The sequence below is a fragment of the Elephantulus edwardii genome, unplaced genomic scaffold, assembly GCF_000299155.1.
Source record: "Elephantulus edwardii isolate Elephantulus edwardi_28Jun2011 unplaced genomic scaffold, EleEdw1.0 scaffold00057, whole genome shotgun sequence".
Taxonomy (NCBI): domain Eukaryota; kingdom Metazoa; phylum Chordata; class Mammalia; order Macroscelidea; family Macroscelididae; genus Elephantulus; species Elephantulus edwardii.
The window spans coordinates 10050586-10075665 of NW_006399807.1; the positions used below are offsets into that span (position 1 = coordinate 10050586).

General features: G+C 36.6%; 1 protein-coding gene across 4 annotated transcripts in view; it reads left to right on the forward strand.

Moving 5' to 3' along the window:
- DCAF6 (DDB1 and CUL4 associated factor 6) overlaps window positions 1-25080 on the forward strand; it is a 206500-nt gene that overhangs the window by 92737 nt on the left and 88683 nt on the right. For all 4 annotated transcript variants that reach the window (XM_006887399.1, XM_006887401.1, XM_006887402.1 and 1 more), the window contains 3 exons: window positions 2819-2912; window positions 5707-5826; window positions 9073-9330. In XM_006887399.1, the coding sequence (XP_006887461.1) occupies window positions 2819-2912; window positions 5707-5826; window positions 9073-9330 (472 nt within the window). The remainder of the gene's footprint in view (window positions 1-2818; window positions 2913-5706; window positions 5827-9072; window positions 9331-25080) is intronic.

Genomic DNA, 25080 nt, shown 5'->3' on the forward strand with positions numbered 1-25080 from the left:
CCCAAAAATTGTCTTGGAAAAAGTAAAACCAGAGTGCTCCTTAGAGGAAAGGATGAGGAAACTTTGCCTCAAATACATTGGGCTTGCTGTCATGAAGCTCCCATTCTTGGAAAAAGAAGACTGGGAAAGGAAGAGTCAGAGGGAATGAGAGGAAGACTCTGAGCAAGATGAATGGATACAGTGACTGCAACAGTAGGCTTGAGATAGCGCCAGCTACGATAGAGTCGTAATCTGTTCCTCTTCGCAGAGTAGCCTATCCTAGCAACATGCCCAGAGTATGTGAGATGAAGCTTTGCTGTCTTTTCTGTATACTCTGCTTGAAAGATTTTCCCCCCCCCCAAGATACCAGAATTTTTATTCTTCCCTGACCTATTTCAGGTATTTGTTTATATCATGTGAATGAGGTCCTCCCTTAGCATTTTATTAAAATCACATGGAAAATTTCTCTGTAGAAAGTTACGTGTTACAAAGAGAAAAAGAAAATGGGAATAACCTTTTTCTATTATTGTAGCACTTAACAATTTCTAAGTATAAATTACTTTTTTTAATATGTTGTATTTCCTACTAGATTATAAAGTATGGAACTGGGAATTTCGCTGTCTTTTATTAAGTTCTCTTTCCTCAATTTCTACACTTGTGCCTGACACTTAAAAGTTGCTAAAGGAGTATATATGCCACAAAACTTTTTAAAAAGTGAAAAAAATAGATAAATGCTTTATCATTTATAGAATTTTTGGCTAGGTTATTTCATATGATTCATTCAGATTTAAGACATTTAATTTGTAGGAATAGTTCAAGAAATAATTGCTAAAAGATTATATAATAATAGTTTTTCCTACATAATATAGAAATTCCTTTTCTACAGTAACTGTGTTCAGAGGGGCTACATCTTGTTGTGAAGTATAGTCCGTACTCAGGTTGAGATCCTCTCCTTCCTGGAATTACTGTTTTTTTTTTTAAGTTTACTAACTGTCACACTAGGCTTCCTGTGTACTTTTAGGTGTTACATATGACACTTATGTTTCCTATGCATTTGTTGTTCTCAGTTGCTATTGTCCATATTTACATAGAATACGGAATTTGTGGGATTTTCCTTCTATTATTGCTGAAGATGCAGATCTTTTGTATTCTTTTTGTTGTTTGATAGTTTCTAGGAAAAAAAATTATCAAATTTATGACTGTCCCCATGTTTATCAGCACCTGTGGATCAGTTCTGACTCGAAGGTCCACAACGACAACACAGTACAACATGGATAAGTCTCAAAAATATTATGCCAGGTGAAAGAAACCAGATACATAAATAACACATATGGTATGATTCTGCGTGAACAAAACAGAATAGGTAACTTAAGGTTGTTTTTGTTGTGTACCGTCAAGTTGGAAAAGGCCCATAGCTGATCCGCGTTCAGGTTTGCAGAGGCAGTTAATCACACAGGAGGAGCTTACCTATCTTTCTACACAGAGCAGCTAGTATATTCAAACCTTAGGCCTTTGGGTTGTCAGTGCAGAGACCAAAATTAGATTAGTGGTTACCAGGGCTCAGGTGTGGGGCTAAGGGGGATCCAGGGTAGAGGGAAGCTGGGGACGGAGGCTGCTGATGGTTACAGGATTCCTTATTTAGGTTGATAAGAATGTTCTGCCGTTGGATAGTGGTAATATTTGCATAACATTGTGAGTATAAACAAAGCCAAAACTTGAACACTCTTAAAAGTGTGAGATTTGGGGTGTGTATATCAATTAAAAATGTATAAGTGATTAAACAGGTCAGCTGCCATGAGTAGATAAAATAAGCTTTAGAAAGTGCAGTTTGACGTGTCAATTGATTATCAGTTGTGTTATTGGTAATTTTTATCATTGCTTAGTAGATTTGACAATCATAGATGATCTGAAGGAATTACTTCACTGAACAGATGAGTCAAAGATTAGTGGCAGTAGATTGAAGGAGGAATGTTAGGTAATTATAGATTTCTCAAGAAGTTTGACAAGAAAAGATTGGCAAAAGAAAGGGTCTATAACTGAAGAGGCATATATAATTGAAGGTGTTTGTTTAAAATGTCAAGAAATTTTGGTATGTTTACAAGAAAGAAACAAGAGAAACAGTATGAAGCAAGATGCCTAAGGAAATGAAGGATTACATTTAAAAACACAGAGGGAGTGATCAGGGATGAACAGGATAAGGGATACATTCCTGAGAAAAGTCTGGAAGAGTTCCAGCTGTAGATGGGAAATCAGGTTTGTGCTGAAGGTTCTTCTGCACGGTCATCTTGATTTTTCTCTAAAGTAGAAGTTATTAAGTGAGAAAGGAGGACAGTAAAGAAAGCTTAAGGAATGTAGTAAAGTGTTGGACTAGATAGTGAGGGCCACAAGAGAGTGAATTGTCAATAATAATAAAAAGAGTGATAAATACGTTGTCATTCAGGCACTTAAGTTTTTACCTAGACTACATTTATCAATTCCACTAGAAAACTGAGTCTCAGTGTGGTTAAATTACTTTTCTTCTGTTGGGGATTGAAAGTGATAAAAGTATTTGAAATCATACATCCCTGGTTGCAAACTTGAATTCAGACACTTGAGATTGAATATCTAAAGTATACGCTGTTAACATTGGTGGATATTTATTGTCCTTATGAATATTCTGTATAAGTTTATTTAACATCTGTGTCTCAAGTATTTTGAGCTGACAGCTCAGTTGCATACTCCATAAAGACCATAAGGAGATGGAAATAATCTACTAGATTTTAAGTGTGTTTAATAATTGAGAGTGAGAGTGATCTTTTATACTTATGTGGAATTTACCACATCTTTGCTTATCTTTCAGTTACGACAGCCTCCTGTAAAGCGTTTGAGACTTCGTGGTGATTGGTCAGATACTGGGCCTAGAGCAAGACCAGAGAGTGAACGAGAACGCGATGGTAAGTATACTTTAGGCAGCAAAGGGTTTTGTGTTTTGTTTTTTCTGTTTGTTTGTTTTGTTTTATTTTTTTGTGTGTGTGTGTGTATAGTATTGAAAAATGAATGCTTTTAAACTTATTTACACTATTAATATTCTGAGATGAACATTTTTTTTATTACTTTTATACCTAATATACTTGTGCTATTATCTCTTCAGATGAATTTCTGGAAATGGAGTGATTGATTGTCCACTGTATAATTTTTTTTTTGTTTTACTTCTACAGTTAGGAGATTTACATACATTGATTTATATTTTTGTTACTGTGTACTCTGAAGTTGGAGCCAATTCATAGCTGACCCTCCAGAGGATTTTCAGAGGAGTAAATCGCATGTGAGGGCATTGCCCATCTTTCTGCCACAGAGCAGTTGTTGAATCTGAACCACATACCTTTGAGTTGGCAGTGAAGTTCTTTACCACTGAATCACTGGAGCTCCCTCAGTGATTTATATTAATATGTACTAATTTGTAAGGAACTCTAATGGCATGGTGCATTACGTGTTATGCTGCTAACTGAAAGTTTGTAGTGCTATCTGTGATGGTCAACTTCCAACCCTAAAGGTTTGTAGACTTGGAATCCTGGTGGAAGTTCACTTTGAGCGGGACTCCATTTTGCAGCACTTGATTGGGTTTGGTAGAGATGAATTTATATTCCCATTGAGAGTTTTAGAATGCTTTTGCTCTATAGAACAGAGGTTATTCTCAAGGTATTCTTAAGGTTTACCTTTTTTATTAGATAGCAAATGAAAACAGTTTGATATCCAGGTCAACAAATAAAACAACAAAACCAAGCCTATTGTTCTCACTCATGGCAACTCCATGGGTTACAGTACAGAACTGAGCTCCATAGGTCTTGGTTTGAAACTTTATAGAGAAGGAGCCCTGATGGTATGATAGTTTTATACACTTGACTCTTAGCCAGAAGGTCTGTGGGTCCAAGTCAGCAGCTGCTCTGCATGAGAAAAATATTTGGTAGCCTGATCCTGTAAAGACTGCAATGTAGGACACCCTATGGGGCACTTCTGCCCTGTCATGTAGATCATTCTGAGTTTGAAACAAGTCATTAGCATGTAACAGCACTTCTTTACAAACACATGTCACCAAGCCTTCCTATTTTGGTGCTGCTGGTTGGTTTGAACTGTCAGCCTTTTTAACGCCCAAGGGACCACTAAGAGTTTATAACAGCACATAATTTTGTTTGTTTTGTTCTTGTTATTTTGTTGGGTTGTTTGTTTTTTATTTTTTTAACTGCCGAATTTGAAAAGCTTAAAGAAAACTTAAGTGAAACCTATTAGAATTGGCACTCAATGGAACTGCCTTGTTCTTCCAGTCTTAAAAGTGTTCTCTCTTTCACTGGATACAGACCTAATTTTTCTATCACTCACTTTAGCAGAAAATATTTGAGTTTTCCTTCTCTAATAGTTTTCAACCTACACAAGTTAGGACTTTCTTAGGTTTTACTGTACATTGGGAGTTTTAAGATGGCATATTTTGAAATAGAATTTATTGGTATATCTTTTATTAATCTGTAACCAAAATCTTATTCTCATGACTCCAAAAACCCTTGTAAGTTCAAAAGCATACTCTGCAATATTTTTTCCTTTGTATTTTTAAACTAAAACTAAGAGGATTTCAATATCCGCCACATTACATAAAAGTAATCAAGTATGGCGAGCTCTGGTGGCCTAGGGGCAAGAAGCTGCACTGCAATCCTAGAAGTACATGGTTTGAATCCACCAGATGCTCTGCTGGAGAAGGAGGAAAAAAATCTCCTCCTGTACCAGTCAGATCTGATTTGACGGTACACGCACACAAAATAATAAAAATAAAATAAAAAAAATTTTTTTAAAAGTAATCAAGTACAACATTTAGGTCTGACTTCACAGAAAATGTAAGAACATAAATATTTATTTTAAAATAACAAAATTATTATAGAATATAGTTGTGATACTTTAATCAGATGCCATACACTTAATTTAAACTATGTTTTGAAGAAAAAACTCATTTACTTGAAGTAAAAAGAAATGAAGAGAGACAAGTAACTTTTTGGTTTCAGTTTCAAATATATGGATTTGCTTATAGTGAGTTATAATGAAAGTAAATTCAGTTTAAAAAAATTTGATGTAAAAACAAAGCTAATATTTTAATTTTGTTTTTACATTATCATTAAATGTGCTTAATGATAGTGCTTCAGTGAAAGCATAGACCTTTCTTTTCTATTCAGTATTTCATTCATGAATACTCCAAATTGATATTTTTTACCTAAAGATGTGGAATGGAGTAAAAGTTTAGAAAACAAAACAAAACTCAAATTCATTGCCATCAAGTTGGAACTAACTCAGAGCTGACCATCCAAGTGGAAAATGGATTTCCGAAGCCATAAATTGTACAGGATCTTTCTCCTGCAGAACCTTGGCTGAATCCAAATTGCCAGAGAGGCAGTCTTTCCTTTACAGTGCCACTTGCTATAGACTAGGCCACCAGAGTTTCTCAGGAGCAAGAGTTCAAGAGGGAATTTCTAAAAATAAGCAGAGATGAAGGAAAGTTGAGCCCTGTTCTTGACGAGCTCCCAGTTAAGTTGGAGAATCACTCAAATAAATACTATATAATGTGATGATAGTTTTAATATATTTGTATATATATATTAATATATTTGTATACATATAATTCATTTTGAAAGCCTTCTAATCAGAATTTTTGCATTAAGGTAATATACTGCAATACTAAAGGCACTGATTAGAACTCTTTTGTCATAGGAGAGCAAAGCCCCAATGTGTCCTTGATGCAGAGAATGTCTGATATGCTATCACGGTGGTTTGAGGAAGCAAGTGAAGTTGCACAGAGCAATAGAGGACAAGGAAGATCTCGCGGGAGAGGTAATTTTTTTTAAATAAAGTTAATTGAAATATAGTAAAAACCATTTATCCCAGTTTTACTGTTGCATATAATTACATCATTAAATCAAGTCTATTATTACAGTACTCACAAGATTCTCTTAGAGTATGTAAAGCCATAAAGAACAAAAGATATTTATCACAGTTTATTCCCTTGGTTTCACTCAACTTCATCCTTACCTCTTAGCATTTTTTAAAAAGTGAAGAGTCTGGGATTCTGTAGTGTTGCTGGTTTTCTCTACTGAGACTAAGGAAGTGACCCTTCTTAAAGGAAGAACAGAGAGAGAAGAAGCAAAGCTCTGGGGACTCGGGATTGGAATGAAAATCAAAGATTTTATTCTTCTTCAGCATATATGGAAAGAAACAAAACATTCCACTACTCTCAAAATAACCAGGCTTCTTACCACACAGCAAACAATTATCTCAGAGAACATAAAATAATATACCTAACTGGAGCCAGAAAGGAATGCGTCTTTGGTCATACAGGAACCAGGACTTTTAATTATTTACTTAGATAGTTTCCACAAAGACAAGAAGAGTTTATCTCTGTTCTCTACAAATACTAAAGGACAGTACCTTCTCTGTAGTCTCTATTTTCTACAAGCTCTCAAGGACTTGAATTTCTCGTTAATAAAGCCTTCAAAGCTGCTCCTGGGTCTTATGAGGTCTCAGGAAAGCACCCCTGTTTTTCTTGAGGATACGACCACCTTTCTTCAGCTAACTTCTCGCTGAGTGTGCCCAGTAGTACGTCTAAGGTTGTAAAAGGCAGTTACCAAAAAAAAAACAAACCCAAGAAACAGCAACTTGTAGAAACTTTCACACCCCATTTTCTTTTGTATGTACTCTGAGAATGGACATACATAAAATTCTGTAGATAAGCACGTTTTATTTCTTTTGATTGCTTATTATTGGTTTTGGGCTCAGACTGACATTATTTTGAATCTTGGCTGTTGACAAGTTACCTATCTATCAAAAATGAGGATTATAAGTTTAGCTTCTTCTTAATAATGTTTTCAATAAGTATTTAATATATGACTAATATCATTAGTGTTCAGCCACATGACAGTATTCTCAAAGTCAGAATTTAAAGAAAAACTTGATTGAATTTCATTAACAAATTGCTCTTAACTCCTATATATTACTTAACTTTAAAAAAATTCTACAATCAATTTAAGAATTAGCAAATTTGAATGGGAAAGATCTAGAATGAAAAACAATTTATAAAACTTTGTAAGAAAAGCAGTACAAAATAAAAATTTTATTAAAAAAAAAGAATTAGCAAATTTGTACTTAAGTTTGTACCAGGAAATTACCCTCTTGATTAAAAAAAATCATTAAAGTGATTTTTTTAAAAATTAACTTGTTTTGTGCTGGTGAATCAGATCTGACTGGCACAGGAGGAGATTGCCCCTCCTTCTCCAGCAGAGCATTTGATGGATTCAAACCATGTACCTTCGGGATTGCAGTGCAGCTTCTTGCCACTAGGCCGCCAGAGCTCCCTTATTAAAATGATTTATAATAGAAATATTTTTATACTCTGCATCTTAAAACACATTGACTTTATTTACTAGCTTAGCTCATTTTTATTATATGATCTAGACTTGAAACAAAACTAGACAGATTTTTTAATACTAACTTTTCTTAATTAGTTCTCTACTGCTACTGCAGGGCTTGGCATATCAGTAGATACCTTTTAAACTTGGAGAAGATAATTTTATATTAGTTTTTAAATAATTACTAATGAATCAGAAACTTGGTTTTTTCTGGCCTGTTTGTAGCTATATTCTTGCTCATAACTTCAATCAAACTTTTAAAATATAACTTTTATATGTGTAATTTAAGTGAAAGTTTACATAGCATTTGGGGGGCATTTGGATTTTTTTCATTTTAATATTATTATTAATTTCAATGAACATCTACAGAGATTTTGGAATTCCATTCATTCATTGTTGCACTTTTCTCCCCACCTACTCACCCCCACCCCCACCCCCAGTTCGCTCCTCTCCTTGAAAAGCAAAACTCCTTCATTGGTACACAATCCCCCACCCCCAGCCCGCACATCCCTACTCCCATCCCAAGAATACTCCACTCTGCAACCCTCATTCTGGACTCTTATGATAATCCTAATGCCCTAAAATATATTAATTTAAAACTATTCTCTCATCAGCTTCAATGCAGTAAACATAATTTATCCAGTTTTTCTCAGTCTTACCCCCCACCCCAGTGTCAGCCTCATTCTACAACACTGGCACCATATAATATTTGTCCCTTTGTGACTGAGATATTTCACTCAGCATAATGTCCTCCAGGGTCACCTATTTTGAATAATATTGCATGAGTTCCTTGTTTTTCAAAGCAGCGTAGTATTCCATTGTGTGAATATACCACAGCTTCTCTATCCATTCCTTTGTTGATGGGCACTTAGGTTATTTCCAACTCCTTGCTATTGTGAAGAAAGCCGCAACAAACATGGGTGTGCCGATATCTGCTTGGATGTCATTTATGGTCTCTTGGGGGTATATTCCCAGTAGTGGAATTGCTGGGTCAAATGGTATCTCTATTTGCAACTTTTTGAGAAAGCGCCACACCGCTTTCCACAGTGGTTGCACCATTTTACACTCCCACCAACAGTGAATAATGGGGGGCATTTGTTTTTAAATCGTTAATGCACATTTTGTTACATTACATCAATTACTATATATATGATGTTTGACTCTCCATTCATTCCATATTATTTTCCCTTTCACCTATCTTATTAATATAGTTGTCCAGTAATTCATTTTCTACCACCCCTCCCCCATTTCCTTCCTGGTAAATATATGTACGAGAATGATTCTTTCCATATATAAACCTTTCTCTAGCTTTTTAGAACAGTTTAGAACAGTTGGGTTTAGTGAGATAAAGCCAATCAAAATTTTGTCAAATATTTCCCAGGGCAGTTTGTGGGGATACAGCAATATAAACCATTGATTCTGTTATACAGCTATTAGAGCAGACTAGACATTACTAAGGCAAAACTCAAAAGCTGCTATAATTTCCCACTCCGCACTCTTATTGATTAACTGCTGGGTCAAATTGCCCATGGGCGCCTTCGATATTCTAAGTTTTTATAGTTTGTTTGTGTGTATGTTTATCTGTATATATGTGTTACTTGCACTTATCTTTTTAAAGTAATTAATTTTGAAACAGTTTTAAAATTTGAATTTGCATCAACATGTTTTTTTGAAGGTGGAACAAGTCAGTCTGAGGTTTCCACTCTTCCTACCGTCCCTTCAAGTACTGATTTGGAAGTAGGTGAAACAGCTATGGAAGTTGAAGCTCCAGCTGAGCCGTTTCCTCAGCCGTCTACATCCTCTTCAGCGTCCGCCCAGGCTCATTCAGCAGCACCGTCTACAGAAAGCCCTCAGTCTACTTTGCTATCTTCTCCAGACCATGAGCAGAGACAGTCTGTGGAGGCTTCTGGGCACCACACACATCATCAGTCTGGTGAGGATGCTATTCTTGAAATAGTCGGTGGTTCATGTGATGATTTCTAAATTAAAAGTTCTTTATGGACTGTTTTGAACAATATGGAGTCACATCAAAGCCTTCCTACATTAACAAACCAAGATGAATGTAACTTTAACACAAAGTTCAAACGTGCCTAACGTGTATGAATTTTAATATATAGTAGGAACCTTCAATTTACATAAATCAGTTCTTTGAAAAATATATTGATTCCAACAGATAATGTTTTGACATAGTTTAATGTGTTTGATTTAAAGGTTATTTTATGCCATTATATATCATTCTAACAAAAAATACATATATATAGGCTTTTTTAGCATTAAACAAGTATTTGCATTAGAAGCTTAACATAGATGATTATTACTAGTTTCAGTGTGCTTGTAGTCTTGATTATTTTTTCTCAAATCATGAAATATTTTTATTACGTTCTGTATGGTAGATTCCGTATGTTGGTGTTTTGTTTAATTTTTTCCACTTAACAGTATAAAATTAAATAATTATTTCTCCTGTATAGGTACATCAGAAAATTATTTTGCCAATATTTATTTTCTTGGTACTTTCATCAGTGAAAATCAGTTTCTAAATTCTGTCAAAATATCACTTATTTTTCTACCAATGTTTTAACTTTTTGTATTCAGCTTCTCCCAAACTGTGGAATATACTAATATTTATGATAATATTTTTGAGCAAACCTGTTTATACTTCATGATAGATAATTCTAGTAATCAGTAAGATATATCTTTATGTTTATAATTAATGATAGATAATTCTAGTGATCAGTAAGATATCTCTTTGAACTCTTCATAAGATGCATTTTATTTGACATATGTAATAAAATTATTAGCAGTTAGTGATTTGGCTGGCAGGCCTAAGCTAAAACCTTAAAAAATACCTAACAGTTTAATTGCTATGCTGTCACTTTATTCTTCCTTCTGTAGAAACAGGAATCAGATCACCAAATTTGGAATATTTTAAATTAAGCATTCTTTTGTCAGTATATTCCATTGTTGGTAATTCAGTAGTTTCTATTGGAATAGAGGCCAGAATCAATTGTATAACTGTTCACATTTCTGTACATTTTATCCGTAGTAATAAACTATAGCTGAAGTGCAAAATTAGCTTTTCCATACTCTAGTCACCATAACATTTCAACTTTAGGGAAAATAAAGTATTTTGAAGATCTGTGAAATAAGGGAAATTTTAATTCAAACTTTACTTTTCAGAGCAAATAAATTACTGAAAGGGAGAATGTTAAAAATGATAGCATCTTTTTTAAGAATTGTAATTTATAAGAAAAGTAAGAATCTCTAGCTTGTACCAGAATCCAGCTTTTAACTAATTCCTCTTCTACACCTCTGAGTAAAGTACATACTTGATTTATAGTTTCATATTTTTTTCAAGATAGATATTTAACACATTATAATACTATATTTCAGTTTGCTAAATCTCTTTTTAATAATCAATGTAATTATGAGACACTAGATATTTGACTCATTGAAGCAGATTTTAAACCCATTTTATGATGATTGTATCATTGTTTGGACATTATTTAGCATCTTCACATTTTAGTTTTTCAGAGAAATTAAGTCTTTTTAACTGTGATTATTAATTTTCATAGACTAAATTATATTAGAGTATTCCAAGAAAATTTGATGTTAGATATGAGATATAAAGGTTATTTTCTCTTAGTTGTTTTGGTAAAGTATAGGTCTTCCATTATCTCAGAGTTCAGGGTTTCAATGTAAAGACTTAATTTTTACCCCCAGTCTTTTCTGTACTTACTATAGCCTACGTACAGATGGGTTTGTGGGTAGTAAAAGTGCACTGGCTAAATATAGTAGCTAGGGGTAACTTTGAGCCATGCTTTCTATTCTTGCCTTATGTAAAAGCTAGGAGAAAAAAAGGAAGTCTCTGCTTTTGTCTGTTTGCCTTCCTGTAGATGACTCTTCTTGTAAGTATCTTGCCTCTCCTTCATATCCTTGATATTTCCTCTTTTACTTTTCATAGTGTAAAGAAAAAAGACACTGGAAAGATGACAACTTGCCCAGAAAAGTGCTGTGATTGAATTAATTATATTACTTCTCTTTGCCTACATCAGAGTAACTTACTTGATGATAATGAAGAAAATCATGATCACAAGTGTCAGTGGCCACTCAGCACTGCAGCAGAGCCACCTCTCAAGATGCTGTTCTTTACCATATGCCATAGCTCTTCTTATCTTCATGTCTTTCCTCATACTTTCAACATTCTCTTTTTCACTTACTTGCACCCTAGCTGATTTCTTTCTTTCATTTTTCTTTGTGAAATTAGAATGAAATAAAGTCATATTCTTACTATTCAGTCTTTCTGTCCCATCCTCAGTAGTGTTCAGGAAAAGTGGATCTGTTCCTGTCAATGGGTATACAGTGCAATTTTCTTTCCAGCTTGTCAAGGACTGTACTTCTTCTCTTGGATCGGTATCTTTTTTTGCTGAGATACTTCTTTTGGCTATCCTCAATTATTTTCTATTTTTAGCCCTTATACTAAAAATGGTGAAGAGATTGAGATTGTTTACAGCTTTAGTTTTCTTGGCTCCACAGTCAACACTCTTGGCACCAGTAGCCAGGAAATTAAAAGACGTATTGCCATGGGAAAGTCTGCTGTTAGGGACCTCTCCAAAGTACTGAAGAGCAGTGGTGTCTCTCTGGAGACTAAGGTGCGTCTGATACAGGCCATGGTCTTCGCAATCACTTGTTATGCATCAGAGAGTTGGACAATGACCAAGGAGGATAGAAGGAGAATTGATGCCTTTGAGTTGTGGTGCTGGAGAAGAGTATTGAGGGTACCATGGACTGCTAGGAAAACAAACAGATTTGTCCTGGAAAGGGTTAAACCGGGCGGCTCCTTGGAGGCAAGGATTCTGAGATTCTGTCTAACATACCTTGGACATGTTGTAAGGAGGGACTGGTCCTTGGAGAGGGACTTCATGCTTGGGAGGGTGGAGGGACAGCGCAGGAGGTGAAGGCCCTCTATGAGGTGGATTGATTCAGTGACTGGGGTAATTGGGATTGGTGTATCAGAGACAGTGCGATTGGCACAGGACAGAGCAGAGTTTAGGGCTGCTGTACATAGGGTCGCTGTGAGTCGCAAGCGACTTGACGGCACATAAAAACAACAACAACAACATAAACATATTAAAAATCTTCACTTGACTATTCCACATTTACTTCTAGCTACTGCCTTCTATGTCTACTCTTTTTATACCCCTGATTTGTGCCCTTGAGCTGAGACTAACTCATAGCTGACCCTCCACTTGGTTTTCGGAGGCTATAAATCTCATGGGAAGAGATTGCCTACCTTTCTTCTGAGGAGCAGCTGGTGGGTTCAACCTGCCTGGCTTTGGGTTGGCAATGCAGCTCCCTACCCACTAGGCCAGCAGAGCTCCTCCTTTTTATACTAAAGTTCTTCAAAGAATTATTTACATACAGTATCTCAATTTTTTTCTTAATATATTCCTTCAGTTTATTACCTTTAAGTGTTCAATTTCTTTTTCCATTGAAACTTTCCATCAAAGTTATCCGTGGCCTCCATCATACTAAATCTTAAGGCTCCTTTTTGGTTTCTATCTTACAAGATGTTTTCTTCTAGTTGCATGTAACAGTATATCACTCCTTTCTTGAAACACTTTCTTCCTTGCCATCTGCAATACCACATTTACCTTTTTACTCTTATTGCCATGGTCTGGTTTTCAGTATGTATTTCTGATGCTCCATCTACTTCTGAATATCAGAGTTGAATAACCTATTTCTACCCTTATTTATTCTGTAGTAGCTTGAATTTCATGGAGATATTGGAAGCAATACCACCAGTATATACCTATGGTGGACAAGTTCCAGTAGACCTTCCAAACTAAGAATAGGAAGCGTCACTGGCCATTCATCTTTGAAAAAGGGTCCATTGACAATCCTGTCAATAACAATAGAACATTGACAGAAATCAGCGTGGAAGATGAGGCCCTCAAGTTAGAAAGTATTAAAAATGTGACTGACAGAGAGCTCCCTCCTTAGAGTAGAATCTGCCTTACAAAAGTGGATAAAGTGAGGGAGCTCTGGTGGCCAAGAGGCAAGAAGTTGCACTGGAATCCCAGGGATATGCCGTTCGAATCCACCAGATGCTCTGCCTGAGAAGGAGGTGCAATCTCCTCTTGTACCAGTCAGGTCCGATTTGATGGTATACACACACACAAAAAAATAATTTTTAAAAAAAGTGGATCAAGTAAAACTTACAGCATATAGCAGACAAAAGAACTTCATTTACTTATGTGGCATAACCCAGAATGAAGAGAAACTATTGTAAACAACCATTAATAGTTGGAATATATGATGCATGAATCTACATTCATAACTTGGACGTCAGAGGTGAAATGGAATTCATAAAAATCTATATTCTAGACAATAGTAGTTGAAATGGCCACTCTGTATTAGAAAATTATATCATCTACTGTGCCTGCTTGGTATGACTTACTGAAGAGGAATGGACTTGCATCCACCAGGAAATAAATTTCAGGATCTATGTTGAAATTAAGAATGTTAGTAATAAATATTTATATGCATACACCCTGATAGTAATCCTATTATTACAACCATTTTTAAAATATAGATACCAACCACTAAAGCCAAAGATGATGAAATTGAGAACTTCTACCAACTTATGCAGTCTGAAATTGATCCAGCATGTAATCAAGATGCATTAATATCTAGTGATAGGAATGCAAAAGTTATAAATAAGAAGAATCAATTGGTTGTTGGAATATACGACTTGGTGATAGAAATTGCAGCCAGAGATGGCCCTCACCTGATAGAATACATAGGAATCAAACCAACATCTTTTGACTTGCTATAAGAGAAGATGAAGAAACTTGGTTATCAACAGTCAGAACAAGGCCATTGGTCAAATGTAGAACAGCAATCATATGCTCATAAGCAAATTCAAATCAAAACTGACAGATATTATAAAAAGTACATTGTTGTTGTTGTTATGTGCCGTCGAGTCGCTTGCGACTCATAGCGACCCTATGTACAACAGCCCTAAGCCCTGCTCTATCCGGTGCCAATCTCATTGCCTCTGACACACCCATCCCGATTACCCCAGTTACTGAATCAATCCACCTCATAGAGGGTCTTCCCCTCCTGCGCTGTCCCTCCACTCTGCCCAGCATGATGTCCCTCTCCAAAGACCTGTCTCTCCTTACAACACGTCCAAAGTATGTCAGGCGAAGCCCCAGAATCCTTGCCTCCAAGGAGCAGCCTGGTTTAACCCTCTCTAGGATGAATCTATTTGTTTTCTTGACAGTCCATGATACATTCAGGACTCTTCTCCAGCACCACAACTCAAAGGCGTCAATTCTCCTTCTATCCTCCCTAGTCATTGTCCAACTCTCTGATGCATAACAAGTGATTGCAAAAAAGTACATAAGAACCAAAATATGACATTGAGTTTGTGTCCCCTGAATTTAAAACCATCTCAAAAATACGTTTGAGAGGAGCTCTGATAACCTAGTGGAAAAGAGCTGAGCCAACAACTCCAGAATACGTTTGATTCACTGAGGATGAATAACCAAAGACCTGGTAAGATGTGGAATAGGTATCAAGGACTTCATCCATGAAGAACACTAAAGATTATTAAAAATATAGGAAAGAATGAAAAGAACAAAGTAGGCATTAGAAGAGACTGAAACTTACTCTTGATTGTAGAGAAGCTAAAGCAAAAAAGAAGAAATAATAAAGAGAAATGAACTATATATTTCAAAGGGCAGCACAAACAAACAAAGCAAAATATTATAATGAAATGTACAAAGAATTAGAAAACCAAAAGGGGATAATATGTTTGGCATTTCTCAGTCTGAAGGAAATGAAGAACAAATATAATCCTCCCGTTTTAATAGAGAAAGAGTCTGTGCACAAACTCTTACATGATGTGGGAGCCATCAAAGGAAGATGGAAGGAATACCTAGAATCACTCCACCAAAAAGAATTGATTGATACTAAAACATTTCAGGATGTACCTGTATTAGAGGAAGGAGTCCCAAGTTGTACTGAAGGCATTGGCAAAAAAATAAGGCTCCAGGAAGTGAAGAGTTTAAAATTGAAATATTTCAACAAACAGCCTGGATTTGCTCACTGGTCTGTGCTAAGACCTTTGAAAGACAGCTACCTGGCCAACTAACTGGAAGAAACCCATACTTGTCCCCATTCCCAGGAAAGGTAATCCAACAGAATGTCAAAATTATCATATCACTAAGATTGTATGCAAGTAAAATATTGCTGATGATTTTAAAATTATCAAGCGGTACATCTATAGGGAACTGCATGAAATTCATACAAGATTCAGAAGAGACCAGGGAATGAAGAATATCATTGCTATTGTGATATGGATCTTGGCTGAAGCTAGAAAATGCCAGAAAGATGTTCATTTGCATATTATTGGCTATGCAAAAAGGCCTCTGGGGATCATACTGAATTTTGGATAACATTGAGAAGAACAGGAACTCCAGAACACATGATTATGTTCTTGTGGAACATATGCATTGACGAAGAAGCAGTCATTTGAGCAGAACAAGGGGTTACTGTCTGGTTTAAAAGCAGGAAAGGTATGTCTGAGTTGTATCCTTTCACCATTCCTGTTCATTTTGTATGCTGAGCAGATGATCCAAGAAGCTGAAGCTGAACTATGTGGAGAAGAATGTAGCATTAGATTTGGAAAAACATTCATCAACAGCCTATGACATAAAAGAAGGCACAGCCTTGCTTGCTGAAAGTGAGGAAAGTTAAAAACCACTTCCTAAGGAAGATCAAAGACCACCTTTTTGTATGGTTTACACCTCAGCACAGAGAACAAATTAACTGAATTCACAAATGAACCAAAAAGCACACCGTGGTAAATGCAGAAAAGATTAAAGGTGTCAAGGATTTCATTTTACTTAGATCTTCAATCAACACTAGTGTTAATAGCAGTCAAGAAAGTATGAGTAATAAATACATTGGGAAAATTTGCTGTCAAGTGTGTCTTTAATGTACTAAAGAATAAGGATGTCTGTTTAAAGATTTAAGGTATCCCTTACCCTAGCTGTCTTAGTATTTTAAGTTGTTTCCTTTGCATGTGAAAGTTGGACAGTGAATAAAAAGACTAATAAAGAAGTGATAGCTTTTAATTGTGTTGGTGAAAAATATTGAATATTCCATGGACTGTTAAAAGAACAAACTGCCTTGGAAGCAGTTCAGTTAAGAGTGCTTCAAATAAAAAATGGTGAGACTTCATCTCATATACTTTAAACATATTGTAGGAGAGGTCAATTCTTGGAAAAGGACACTATGTTAGGAAAAGTAGTGGGTTGACAAAAGGAAGACCTTCAGTGACAAGGTTTGACAGACATAGTGACTCCAGCAGTAGACTTGAGTATAACTGGTACTGAATCAAGCAGGGTTTTGTTTTTTTGTACATATGATTGATATGAGTTGGAGCCGACTTGACACCTAACGACAGCATTTCTTCTCTACATGCACTTCTCCCTTGGGTCATCTCTTTTGTCAAGCTCTGTAACTTTCAATATTTTCTAAGTGCTGGGAGCTCTGGGGGCCTAGTGGTAAGAAACTGCACAGCAATCCCAAAGGCACGTGGTTCATATCCACCAGCTGCTCCACAGGAGAAGAATGGGCAGTCTCCTCTCATCAGTTTACTTCCTCTGAAAGCCAACTGGAGGGATTGCAGCACACCTTCTTGCTACAAGGCCACCAAACTTTTGTTTATAATTTTTCCCACAGTAAGAAGCTTCTTATAGTGAAAAATATGTTAAATTGAGAAACTCCAGCATCATATCATAAGTGTAAATGTTTTTGTTTAAATCTACGTTAATGATGGGAGAAGATGAAAGCCTTGGATTGGTCCATTTAGGAAACTCCCTTCTGTGAGAAGGGAGGCATTAGAAGGAACCGTGTGTTAAGCAGACCAATTGTACTATGAGAATTTAGTCTTTCAAGATAAAATTTATACAATATGTTATTGATAATTCATACTGTTTGCATGTGAATTCTTGTTAATTTACAAATAATAGTGTCCACACACCCAAAGTTGCAGTTTTATTTAAGCCTATTCAGAAACATGGAAACTGTGTTCTCTGCTTTCTTGTTGGGTTGCTGTGCTTCAGAATAGACTCATTTGTTTTATTTAGAAGCATAGACATTCCTGACTGGTACAACTGGTTAAGTGTTCAACTAACTAAAAAGTTAACAGTTTGAACCTGCCCAGAAGCACCTCTGAGAAAATACTTGGCACTATTTATGACTGGTCGTGGCCCTGAAAACCCTATGGAACAGTTTCTCCTCTGCATTAGGGTAGTCACCTTGAGTTGAAGTCAACTTGGATAATGTGAAATGCTCAACTTTTAATAAAAATGTTGACAGATCTTCCCTCCTTGCCCCTTACTTTACCTAAGAAGAAATGCCTAGTTATCAACTTTGAAACATCATAGCTTCAAAAACCATATGAAGTACACTTCTGCTTTGAAGCACATGAGGTTACATGAGTCCAAATTAACTCAATGATAATTAGTTTCTTTCTGGTATTCAGAAACGTTATCGCTAAATTGATCTCTGTTCAATTGCTAATGAAGTAGGAATGCTTTTGGATAAAATATCAAAGCAAATTTTCCAAAGCCTGAATATCAGATTTTAATTCTCTTAAATGAGATCAGGTATTTCATACTGCTTTTGAGTCATTCATAGTGTAATAAACAAACAGGAATATTAGGTTGGTATCTACTTTGAGGAAACTAGAAGAGAGCCAGAGAGACTTGGAAGTCAGTTAAAGAATGATCAGACCTGTGAGAAAAGTTGTTCCCTGTTAGGAAGCAAGTTGATACAGAGTGATAGCAGATAACACATACAGTATCAGCAAAGTAGGTATTAAAATAATCTAGTACCCAGATGAGAAGTCTAGTGTATCAGAGAAGCAGAGCGTGAGGTTAAAAGCAACTGATCCTCTGTAGCATCAGCTTTAGTTATTTTGATTCTTCTCTGTTGGGGGAATTAAGCCGTTAAGGAGATTTGTCTGGACTTTCAGAACATAATTATTACTGATTTTTAGATATACAGAATTTCAAATAGCAGCTTTTGATACTTTGTTTAGTTTTGGGGTTTGAAATGCCCCCTAGGGGGTTTTAAAGCTATAAAATCCCTACTGAAGCAAACTGCCCACTTCCCCCCACCCCTGCCCCCAGCAGAAGAGTTGGTGGATTTGAACTGCCCCCCTTTTGGTTAGCAGTTGAATATATTGTGCCAGTAGGTCTCCTTGGAGGTGAAGTCGATTATGATCTCTCATCAAAACTAATGAAGAGAACCCAGAAATAGACTCAGTTATGTATGGCCAACTGATATTTGACAAAGAAATGAAACCTATCAAATGGGGAAATGATAACCTCTTCACCAAATGGTACTGGCAAAACTGGACTTCCACCTACAGAAAGCTGAAACAGTATCCACAGCTCATACCATACACAAATCAACTCAAGGTAGATCAGAGACCTAGGAGTAAAGCCCAAAACCATAAATTTCATTCAAGCTTAGAAATGGTATAAAAAGATTGTCAAATACAGCCAGAAATGCACAGACTGAAAAGATAAAGTTGATGAATGGGACCTTCTAAAGATTAAATCCCTGTGTGCATCAGAAACTTTTTCCAACAGGATGAAAAGAAAACCTACTCACTAGGAACAAACATATGGCACTCCCAACTCAGACAAGAGTCTTATAACGAGAATGCTCCTGGGCCTCCACAAGAAAAGACTGATAACCCAATTACAAAATGGGCAAAAAACATGAAAGAATTTTCACAGAGGAAGATACTCATTCATATGGCCAACAGGCAGATGAAGAAATGCTCAAAATCACTGGCAATAAGAGATGCAAATCAAAACCATAATGAGATACCATCTCACTCCAGTAACAGTGGCAAAATTTAAAAGGGCAACAAGTAATCAAATGTTGGAGAGGATGTGACGAGAAAGGAACTCTTACACATTGTTGGTAGCATTGTAAAATGGTAAAACCACTCTGGAAGGCAGTTTGGCGCTTCCTCAAAAAGCTGAACATAGAAATTCTATATGACTCAGCTATTTCACTACTTGGAATATACCCTGAGAAAATGAGAACTGAGGCACAAAAGGAGATTTGTACACCAGTGTTCATGGCAGGATTATTCACCATCACAAGAACATGGAAACAGCCCAGATGTCCAACCACAAACGAATGAATTGAGAAATTATGGTACATTCACATAATGGAATACTATGCAGCACACAGGAGCAGTGATTTTGTAAAGTATTACGTAACTTGGGAGGGACTAGAGAACATTATGCTGCGTGAACTCAGTCCTACAAGGACAAATATTGTATAAAACCGTTGTTGTAGAATGAGTATAAGGATCCAAAGGAGGTTGGGAAGGGTAAAAGCAGGGGGAGGAGGGATTAAGCATGGAGTTGTACGATTTGATGGGTTGGGGGTGAGGGAAATTGGAAGAATCTGTTCTCAAAATTAATGTATTTAAAATTGTATATAAATAAACAAGTATTTAAAAAGCTAATGAAGATTGATAGTTAACGCCATCTTCATTTCTCATTTAGACTTACGTTAACAAAAACAAATTCACCACATTTATATTCACCACATTATATTCATTAACCTTTTAAAATGCTTATTTATTAAATTTATAAATAATATATGCATGTTACGTACTTTGTAAAATTTTTTTTATTTTAATGAAATTTTACAGATTTTGGGTTTCCATTCATTCATTTTTGCACACTTTTCTCCCTCCCCCAGTTCACTTTTCTTTTTGAAAAGTAATAAAAAATAAATAAATAAAATTCTTTCAATGTTATACAATTCCCTCGCCCCCACCCCCCACCCAGTTCACTCCACTAGGCAAATTTCATTCTGGACTCTTGTCATGACAATAATACCTAATTATATATTCCTCCTAAACAGTTCTCTCCCTCATCTGTTTTAATTCAGTATACATAATTTATCCCCTCTTAGTTTTCCCCCAACTCTGATGTCAGACCCACTTTGTAACAGTGGCACTATGCAATAATTGTCCTTTTGTGACTGAGATATTTCACTCAGCATAATATCCTCCAGGGTCACCCATTTTGTATATATCATGAATTCCTTGTTTTTCTATGCAGCATAGTATTCCATTGTGTGAATATACCAAAGCTTCTTTATCCATTTATTTGTTGATGGGTACTTGGGTTGTTTCCAGCTCTTTGCTATTGTGAACAAAGCCGCAATAAACATGAGTGTGCATATATCTGCTTGAGTGGCAGTTATGGTTTCTTTAGGGTCTATTCCTGGTAGTGCAATTGCTGGGTCAAATGGTATTTCTATTTACAACTTTTTGAGAAAACACCAGACTGCCTTCCATAGTGGTTCCACTATTTTACACCTCACCAGCATTTGTTGTTTGCTGCTCTGTTAAATTTTGCTATTCTGACTGGGGTGAGATGATATCTCATAGTTGTTTTGAATTGCATCTCTCTTAGAGCTAGGGATTTTGAACATTTCTTCAAGTGTTTGTTCACCATCAGAATGTCTTCTTTGATGAAGTGTCTGTTCATATCCTGTGTTGGCAAAATTGGAAAATTATCTGTAGAAAACTCAAAGAAGATCCAAACCTCATTCCATACACAAAAATCAACTCAAAGTAGATCAAGAATCTAAGACTAAAACCAAGGACTAAAAACTTCATTAAAGGAAAGCTTGGAAGAACTCTAGAAGTCCTAATCCACAACATCAACAGTCTTCCGAGCATCCTAAAAAACCTTCAGCCAGGAGAGGATAAAATAGATGAATGGGACCTTCTAAGAATCAAATCCCTATGCACATCCAAAACTGCTCCAACAGGGTAAAAAGGGAAGCCACAGATTGGGAAAAAAATATTTGGTAAAGACATGTCTGATAAGGGACTCATGTCGAGTATTTATGAAATACTTGCGCACCACAACAAGATAAAGGTGAATAATCCAATTGAAAAATGTATATTTTTTAAAATAACATTTTATTATACTGTTAAACTAGAGTGTATATAAGATTTCTACCTGCTGGAGAAAGGAAACAAGTATATTCCACTAAAAGAAACAATAGAAAATTATTAATACTGTACCCTGTCAAATAGCGAAAACTCTGTCAGTAGTTCATTAACTCTGGAGTTTTCTCAAAATTTGAATTTCTTTAGCCCATTTTTTCTCCTGTCACTCAGGAGTCATCTATTGTGATTCTGCGCAGAGCCTTTGATTGTAGTAGCCTACTACCATCTACATCCTCTGATTTCAGGGTTGGAGAAGCTGATGAATATAGACTTTGTTGAAAATCAGTTGTTGATAGGTTGGAGAGATTTTTTATTTCTGGGTTCTCAGTTCTTTTGCACTGATTTTTGTGCTTGTCATTGATCTGACACCAGGCTGGTTTGATTATTGTAGCTGTACTGTACATTTTGAGATCAGGGAATGAGGCCTCCTTTATTTTTTCTTCAGTATTGCTTTGGTTAGTCGAGGCATCTTTCCTTTCTTTATGAAGCTGGTGAATATTGTCTCCATTTTATAATGCATGTTGTTGGAATTTGGATTGAGATTGCATTGTGTTTAACTGTAGATTCCTTTGAGCAGTATAGACATTTTCACATTTGAAGCTTTTCAATCTGTGAGCAGATCCATTTACATAGGTCTCCTTTGATTCTTGTTGTTAGGTGTCATCAAGTGGACTACAATTCATAGTGGCTCTATAAACAACAGATTGAGACCTTTCTGACTATATTATTTAGGCTTACTATAAATTAGGAGCTGTGGCGGTACCACAGTTAAGTCTTGGCTGCTAATTAGAAGGTTAACCTTTTGAAATGACCCAGCATCTCTGCAGGAAAAATATCTGACTCTGCTTTCATAAAGATTACAGCACAGAAAACCCTATGGGGTAGTTCTGCTCTGTCACGTGAAGTCTCTGTGCATTGGACTCCACCTAACAGTGACATTAAGTAATGTAACATTCTCTTCATAGCTAAAAAGGAGGTGCTCTGCATTTGAACATCACCTTTTGTTTGCAAATAAATGCCAAACTACCTGCTGCTGAAGACTTTTCTGGACGAACTAAGAATAATTAAATCTAAAGTGTTAGTTGTCTAATTAAATAAACAACAAAAAAAATTCCTTAGCTTTCAGTCGGAGCTGATTTTTAGCTGTTGCTCCAGCATGCTTTCTGAGGCGGTAAATCACAAGGGAGATTACCTGTCTTTCTCCTTTGCAGCTGCTTGTAGATACAGACTGGCAGAGATATAGCCTCTGAGTTAGCAGCACAGTGCCCTATGAATAGGCCATCAATAAATAAAATCCTTTGTAAATAAAGGCTGGTTGATTTTCTGAAATAATAAATGAAATTTTACATTATTTTGCACCTTTGCAGTCACTGTGGTCAAGGTTCTTGGGTTCTTTGATATTGTTGTTTTGTTATGTGTCACTGAGTGTCTCTGATTTGCTGTGATTTTTACCAAGAGAACCTCTGTGTGCTTATCACCACCAAATCTATAGCTATCGATATCTATACTCATATGCTATGCTTTCCTTTTAGTTATTATAATAGACCAAGTGTTTAATTATTTCTCTTATCTACTGACATTCATTTTCTTTGATGTGTTCAGTTAATTTTTCTTATCATTGCCCACATATTATTATGTCTCATACCTATCATTCCCCCAGTACACAGTCCATATACACAGTTAAATATTGTCACCATGCAAGTATGTCCATAATCTTCTGATTCTAAACAAACGTCTCTTGATACTTTATCCCCCACTGGCCATTATCCCAATTCTCGGTTTCTCACTAACGAAATTTTTTGAGAGTATTTATTCTCCTTTCTCTTGAATCTGTACTAGCCAGCTTAATGGTTTCATTGGAATAGCTCTTATCAGGATCCTCAATGACTTTCTCATAATGTAAAATATTATGGCCAGTTTTCAGTTAGTTGGTTTGGTTCCCCCCCTTTTTAATTTTATTGGGGAAAACATAGTGAGGGTACAAGGAGGTGAGGGTTGGGGGCAGAAGGGAGCAGTTGCAGAGCTGCACAATTTGGTTGGTGGGGGGAGCAGGTGAAGGAAATGAAAAGGATCAAGTGGGGACCAGATGCTACAAGGGAATGGTAAGCATCTTCCAATGGTAATTAAACCAGCTGTCTTATTGATTTGGGAGCTGGATGCAGACTCTCTGGCTTCTTCATGCTGAACAAGGGTGTAGATGTAAAGAGGGGAAGGGAGGACACTTTATCACCTTACTGGTGGTCTTGGGTTAAAGCTGCTTGCCTTCTTGTTCTGTTAGAAGATATTTTCCTGCCATTTGCTCCCCTCTGGACTGCAAAGTGTTTTCCCATGTGGGTCCAGTGGGGATGGCTGGTTGAACACAGAGGCTCCATCCTCCTTTGCTTCCTTAGCTGGCAGTTGTATTTCCTTTTTGTCACTGGTGCTGGGTTCAGGGTTAGGTCTGGAGTAAAACTCATTGTTAAAGTTACCTATAGGAAAGGGAGCAAACCATCCATCCTGGCGAGGGAATCCATAGGTTCCGGCTGTGGGAGCTTCATGGAGCTGCGGCGGTGGTGCAGCCTCTGCGGGAGGGGGTTGGGAGCTGCGAGACTCACCCATTCCTCCTTGGGAATCCTTGAATTCCTGTTGTTGAGCTTCGCTCTTCACTGAAGACCAGTCATCAACTGTTTAACTGTTCAATTATCAATAAACAGAGGTCTGTAGAAGGCCGTGGTGGCCCTGCTCCAAGTGGTCCCCTGCTCCTGCAGCTCACCACGTTGTCTCTGCCTCCGCTGCCATCTTGGTTTGGTTTTTTGTTTTTGTGTGTGTACAGCATTTGACATAAGTCACTCCTTATTTGAAAATGGCATTGCTTTCCTTATTTCCTTTTTGTGTATTAATCATGTCCCCTAACACTTTGCTAAATTGGGCGCTTAAGTTCAATAATTTTCTTGATGAGTCTTTGGGATTTTCCATATATGTTGTTGTTGTTGTTACTATGTGTTGTGAAGTCAAATATGACTCATAGTGACCCTGTGAATATCCTGTCATATCTTGTGCCATTGTGGTGTCAAAGATTTATTGTTCAAAATGGCTCCCTGCCATTGAGTTTGCCTTTGCCATAAGGGTACCCGGAGACACATGAATGGGATCTGTTAGTCTGTTCACAAGGAGACTGGCTAATTGCCATTAAATTGAGCAGATTCAGCAGCAAAATTTGGAAACCTCACCACCAGCAAAAAGAAACAGAATGAAGACTGTGTATCCTTCCTGCACCACTCTCACCAAGGCTTATAAGAGCAGTAGGTACAGGAGAGAACCTGACATAACTCAGCTGACCTTGAGACTGCTACTCACAGACCCAGAACTAGGAGCTTTTGTTCAAGTTAGTTGGATGATTGAGGGGGCGATGTCATAATTGGTAGGACTAATAGCTTTGTTACACTGGACTAAAGCTACAGGGTGAAGGCTGAGGTGCCAGAAAGCACATTTCAGAAGCCATTCTAACTGACTGATTGTATTCTTCTACCCACCTGAGTGATCCCCCTTTGACTTCCCTAATAAACCTCATAATTATCACTATGGCTCTGTGTAAACTGTAAGCTGTTGCAATTGATTTGGATTCAGTAG